The sequence below is a fragment of the Dinoponera quadriceps genome, unplaced genomic scaffold, assembly GCF_001313825.1.
Source record: "Dinoponera quadriceps isolate SergipeBrazil2010 unplaced genomic scaffold, ASM131382v1 scaffold1115, whole genome shotgun sequence".
NCBI lineage: Eukaryota > Metazoa > Arthropoda > Insecta > Hymenoptera > Formicidae > Dinoponera > Dinoponera quadriceps.
In genome coordinates, this window is record NW_014555233.1 from 358,247 (window position 1) to 364,300 (window position 6,054).

The 6,054-nt window shown below is 39.8% G+C and overlaps 1 protein-coding gene across 4 annotated transcripts; it reads left to right on the forward strand.

The window, feature by feature from the left end:
• Positions 1-951: 951 nt before the first annotated feature.
• LOC106743617 (transmembrane protein 192) lies at positions 952-3,233 on the forward strand. Of its 4 annotated transcripts, none has more exons than XM_014617622.1 (4): positions 952-1,113; positions 1,753-1,887; positions 1,966-2,362; positions 2,765-3,233. In XM_014617622.1, the coding sequence occupies exons 1-4, from the start codon at positions 1,075-1,077 to the stop codon at positions 3,007-3,009; spliced, it is 816 nt and encodes a 271-aa protein (XP_014473108.1). In that variant the 5' UTR covers positions 952-1,074; the 3' UTR covers positions 3,010-3,233. The 4 variants fall into 4 exon arrangements, with proteins under 4 accessions (XP_014473108.1, XP_014473109.1, XP_014473110.1 ...); XM_014617623.1 differs by having other exon boundaries at positions 954-1,113; positions 1,717-1,887; positions 2,765-3,232; XM_014617624.1 differs by lacking the exon at positions 952-1,113 and adding an exon at positions 1,124-1,384 and having other exon boundaries at positions 1,717-1,887; positions 2,765-3,232.
• The last annotated feature ends 2,821 nt before the right edge of the window (positions 3,234-6,054 follow it).

The following is a 6,054-nucleotide window of genomic DNA, read 5'->3' on the forward strand; positions in this document are numbered from 1 at the left end:
TGTTAAAGCTTGGGGCGATTTTCAAACAAAAAAATACAAAATTTTTTCAAGTTTAACTCCGGTAAAAAAACAAAAATATGCAAAAACCAGCAAAATTGTGCAAAATGTGTCAATCTCATCATAAATAAACAAGAAAGACGGAAAAGATTACGCGAGCGCGAACGTTCACAAAAATTAAAATTCTGTCCTGCTGACAGTTCTGGTGGCCTGTGTGCAAACCAACAGTAATTTTACACTCTGTAAAACTCACACGTGGAATTACACATTAGAAAAAAAAAAAATAGATTGTTGAAAACGAATGTTCGGAAGGTCCCCATAATGGGCAAAGTTCAGCGAGTGAATTTCACCACAAAGATGAAAACTTCTCCCAATGATCTTAACATTCTGTGCAGGCAAAGAATAATACATTTGTACTTTAACAAATGTGCCAGATTAGAAACAAGGAATAGTTAGTTAATCATTAGAGCCTGGGAGCCCATTGCAAAGACTGAGCGCTCGTGAATATTCCATCAAATTAAACCGGGATTCTCGACGGTATCAACTGCTGTATTTCGCTGACCTACACAGAATTATTTATCTTCTGGTTATTGACGGACGACAAATTACGTAGTTACAGAATGCTGCTGACATTTCCGCCAGTTAATCGTCGATTAAATTAATCAGAGCTTATGGGAAAGGCACCCTGAACTGTTGCCTGGAACTCTCCCTTAGCATCTCGGTCGAGTGAGCGTTTAGCATCCGACTGATGCTCATTTCTACCGTTATAATTGAAATCTAATTGACGATTAACTCAACGAAATTGACCAATCGCATTATCCAATTAGCTGATCAATGGTCGATTGGTCGATTCTGTTAAGTTAATCGTCGATTAAATTTAAATCATGATGCAGAAAAACGAGCATGAGTGTCACTGTTTGAATGAATGACGCTGACCAACGTCAGTTGCTTCGGGCATTGCGTAAGCACACGCCAGTGCGATTCACTCGCGTCAATTTGATTCGGGCGGTGGCGAGTATATCGTTTATTTCGCGCTTCTAATGCGGCTGGGATCAGGGTGACGCGAAATCCTGTGGCATGGTCAGTCTTGTACGGACATCGAGCACTTCTGGGAGCGTGAGTATGTACACGTGTCGTATATCGCGATCGATATAGCGTGCAGTGCGCGCGATGTGTGTGTGTTTGCCGAACGTCGTCAGCCGTTAGCCGTTTCGACGTCGAACGTAAACATAACATAACCTGACATAACCTCGTCTCGCGAGGTTGCTACGTCGTTTCTAATTCGTCTCAGGTCGTTTCGTGTTGATTAATAACAAGTCCCTCTTCATCACGAATTCGATGTTGTAATCACGGCACGAGGACAGAGAAAGAAAGCCCGTTGATCAAGGTTAGCGGCGAACTGCGTTTCGACTACAAATTTTCCTGCGTTATCGTTGATATACGCTGACTGCGTAGAAAAATGTATCGTAAATACATGTAAATTATATTTTTACTTGTGTGGGTCTTCCTCATTGGCGCGCTGCTACGTCGTAGAGTATATTAGTGAAAAAAGAATGTTTATATTATCATCATTGAGTTAATATCTTCTCAGACAGAAGAAAGTCAAATTTCTTTCTGCTGTGTATATAATTTTTTTGCCTTTGACATTTCTTGGATCGTTTTCTCGTCACATCGTCATTCTGTAGCTGATTTGTATGCGATTTTACCTGTGTTCCTAAGTGTTAGGTCAGGTTTAACTAGGCGTCTCTATATCAGGGAGCTGTATTTTTTGACGCACCCCTTAACATGGACGACGAGGAGTGTTTTCAGCCAATTTTGACCTCTCAGGAGGAGGATAATTTTCAGCCATTAAAAACCGTGCCAGTCGCATCGATTCCACTTTTCCTCGGAGTAGGTATACTTAGTTTTGCTGTTACATTAAAGGCCAGAGATTGGATGTATTGAAACCATGGAACTTTTGTGTCGTAGGTCTCTTTGGGAATCACTGGAATTGTCTTTGTGTCCCTTTGGCCAGAAGAACAGGACAAGTGTGACACATATTTCATATATCTGTATCTTCATTGTATCTATTGGCTGATAGTAATGGTATCAGACCATGTCCTTAAGATGAGGCATCACAAATTACGCATTAACGGTTACTTAGACTTTTATCAAGCAACATATCAACAAATAAGGACGCCCTTGTTCATCACGTCGTTGTGGAATACGTGCTACTTGCTCTTAGCCGTGATTCTACACCATACACACAAAGTCGACTACGAGGAGTATTGTAGAGCATCGGAGTGGTTAACTCCACTTAACTACATTTTTCTGCTAACTACTGTGGAACTCGTGATAATTGTGCCAGTTTACATTAACTATATCAGTAAGTACGTTGTAAAGAAAGGTCCCCAATTTATCCAGAGAGAACATCCCTTGGAAAAAATCTTGATTTCTTATTGCTGTGAACAGCTTTGAATTGATCGAACGAGTTATGATTTCACTCAAGGGAAGGAAATTTTTATCAATATTGAGAGAATCTTGAAAATAATTGCGAAGCATACCAGTCGTGCTTTACCGAAATACTTTTTCAATATTTTGATTGTAAGAAAAGTTTTCAGTGTACACGTCTTTTAATCAATAACTGATCTTCCTGCTAACATACTGGACATTTTGAAATTCACCTCGTTGTGTTAATCGCTAATTGTTTACATTATTATTGTGATTTGTTGTGTGTGTATATATATATATACATATATATTTGGTATCGCGTTTGTTTCTCGAATAGAGAGGGTTATGAAATTTAATCGATTACGTCCACCGGCCGATGTCAGTCGCGAGGAATGGCTATCGTCCTTCACTCGGGATTCCTATGCTGGAAGTAGCGAGATTGGTTATCATCCGAGAGGGTCGAATTTGGAAGAACTGCTAGAAAAGCAGGCGGATTTGATCAGATATCTGAGGGATCATAACGTACAGTTAAGTCATAGAATAATGTTGCTAGTGTCTCAACGCAGAGAGACTGAGCCGTGAAATATAATAAATATTGATCTTATTACATATCCTTCTTACAAATTGACAAGACACTTAAATTAATTGTTGTTAATCGTTACCGTAATCTTGGTCGAAGCTTTGCCAAAAATGTCATTCTTTAACAGTCACACGCGACACATCTGGAGTTGGAACGAAATTCTTTTTGATATAATTTTGTGTATGAATCAAACATATGATTAATAATATATATTAATAATTTATTAATAATATAATTATTAATACATATTAATAATAATATTTTATTATTAATATATGCATATTAATTATTATCAGTAGTATATATACATATGTAATGAATAATATTTTATATCATATAATTTTACTTTAAATATTACATTTATACACATTTAATCTTCGCAATACTGACGGTTTCGACAATATCTCAGACTACTGTTGGGTCAGTTCAAACTTAGACCTGTTAGGCGAAGTTTCAAGTATTTCAAGTTTCTGCGTTCTCTCGTCTTCTATAATTCAGCGATTATTGCTTCCTTAACATTAACTGAGTATCAGATGAATTGTATACTTTTACTTACGTATGTTTGTGTCGCGACGTATTTCAAACAAGTCATCTGCTTTCTCATCATGTAAAAGATGTTGCTTCGTCCTCTTAGAATAATTTATCTGTATCTGTAGACGTTATCTCGTAAATATATTAGATTCGACGAGTTACCGATGCAATTGGTTTTGCATAATAGCCACCGTATGAACACGGTTGTTCACGCAATTGCATACGAACACGACATATGCCAAATATAATATTCCCTTAAAGGAGTAAATTTATCTTAAAACACGTGTTTGTTAATATTGTCACGTTAATCTTGCGCGCTTGAGGGGAAAATCAAAAGTGGTTACTGTGATAGAAAATGTAATTATATGCTCATTGTCAACTCAATAAAATATATGTATATTTTTTTCCAGTAGCAACCGTCGTTTTACATACATTATTATCTCACTTATATCACGAGCCTATATATAAATAATTAGTCAAGCAGCGGTTCTTTTTAAAACTCAACAGCGTGTTTAGTATCTCACAGAGTATGCACGATGATACACATCCAAAATTTACATATAAATCTCTGTCGTTCTCTCTTTCTCTCTCTCCCTCTCGCTCGTTCGCTCGCTCGTTCGTTCGCTCTCTCGGTTATGTCAATTCGGCGTGATATAATATTACACTGCATCTTGTCGAGTTTTAAAGTGGCCACATTTGCCATTGCAACGGTAGAAAGCAGAACCGACAAAATCGCGGTCACGAATCGCGCTCCTTTTGCTCGCGACGTTCGCGACGAAATAAAAATCTCGCGTATTTTCTCAACATTTCATTACAAACGTGGTAAATGTATATCATGTACAGCCGCCTTCTAACACGTAATCGTACGAATAATAATAATAATAGTAAAAACTACAATACGGTGACGATACACGTACGTAGGTAGCTTCTTTAACGTAATAGTAATGCTCTTAGAAATCTCGCAGGCGCACGCTCACGCAAAAGCAATGCCAATTTTTTCTTCCTCGCGCTCGTTCATCGCGTGCTTAGATCCGAGCGATCTTCCCAAGTGCGTCGGCGAAATTATTGCCTTGCAGATTCACCCCCTCCCCTTCCGCGAAATTTCCTCCGAAGCATCTTACGTTTCTGAGCAGCTAAATTCGGTCTATTCCTTACGTATTCTAGCGCCCTCCTCGTTGTTTGCATGACGCGCCAGTCGACGATATTTCTTGAGTGTATTTTGACAAATCAGAAGCTGCCGCACGAATCTTCAAACGTATTTCGTATACGTCAAGTTTACAAAGAGCAACGCGGACAATTGTCGTCTCAGTCGATTATCGCGGTACGGACGTCATCGTGCGCGCCTTATCGTTTGACGTGTGTGACGTTTTACGAATTAATCAAAGCGATAAAGATACCGCCCAATTGGCGCGCGCGAGCGAGTCCAATTGGCCCGTAGACGTAGACTGGCGCGCTGTGTAACAATAGACACCTCTACGCTAGGGCTGTATTATTTAACACGGCTCTACTTGACTGTGTCTCGTTATACTCGTATATGCTTACAAGTCTATAAATGCCTATAAAGGATATCTATATCTAATATCTAGACGCGGATCTGACGTGACACGCGTAGAAAATTAGTGGAGCGTCTCTCATCGAGAGAGAGAGACGCCGTCGTCCGCCCGTATTTTATACATACTCCCTAATTCCTCGGAGTGAAACTTGTGGCGAAACTTAAGTGTCGTTACTCCGACTGTTTTCCTTAATTGCAATAGTCTCAGCGACTATCTCTTAGCTTTGCGAATTATTCGGGAGGCCCCGATTGCAGTCTGGTTTAGAGATTAATCTCGAAGTTAATGTTTTATAATCGCGTGTTTTTTTTTCCTCTAGATTATTAACGGTAATTCTTACGATACTAAACTGTGGTTTAGTACAGAAGGTGAATCGCGATCTAATCGATATCACTGTTAGATTACTGATTGGCGCTATCGTTGATTACGCTCCATCTGCACCGTCGGCCAATTTATTCAAGGTGTATCTTTCCCTCTTGGCGGACCTAATGTCGACGCTTTCTCACGAATATTCCGTGTAAGCTCTTCGTTTCTTTTTCAACACCAATCACCGCGACGATTTGTATCTCAGGTTGAACTCAATGTCTCGTTGAAACTGAATCCGCCCGGAGCGCGACGATTGCGAAGAAACAAGGTCTTTTTCTCTTCGAATTTGCGGATCGGAGAGATGGCAGCCTTGTAATTGATCCGAAGAAAACGGCCGATCGAGATTAATCAACGAAGGTCGATTGACGCGTCACGCGATAGAAAGAAGGACAATTTGTTCGTTTTTAAAGCGCGTCCTTCCCGTCAGACCCGACAGACACCGCTTTGTCGTACACGTTTAATTACGATATACAAAACTAGCTTACACACTGTTATGGAACACTCAACTCTACGGTACTATAAAACGTAGAAGCTTGTACCCCGTCGAGAGTAGGCTAACGTATTCGTCGACACTATTCCCCCCCCCCCCCCCCCTTCTTT

Excerpts from the sequence above, each read along its gene's own strand:
- LOC106743617 (XM_014617622.1), top strand. The coding sequence starts at position 1,075 with ATGGTCAGTCTTGTACGGACATCGAGCACTTCTGGGAGC. Across the intron at positions 1,888-1,965 it reads CGATTCCACTTTTCCTCGGA|GTCTCTTTGGGAATCACTGG; the intron begins GTAGGTATACTT and ends TTTGTGTCGTAG. Across the intron at positions 2,363-2,764 it reads AGTTTACATTAACTATATCA|AGAGGGTTATGAAATTTAAT; the intron begins GTAAGTACGTTG and ends TTTCTCGAATAG.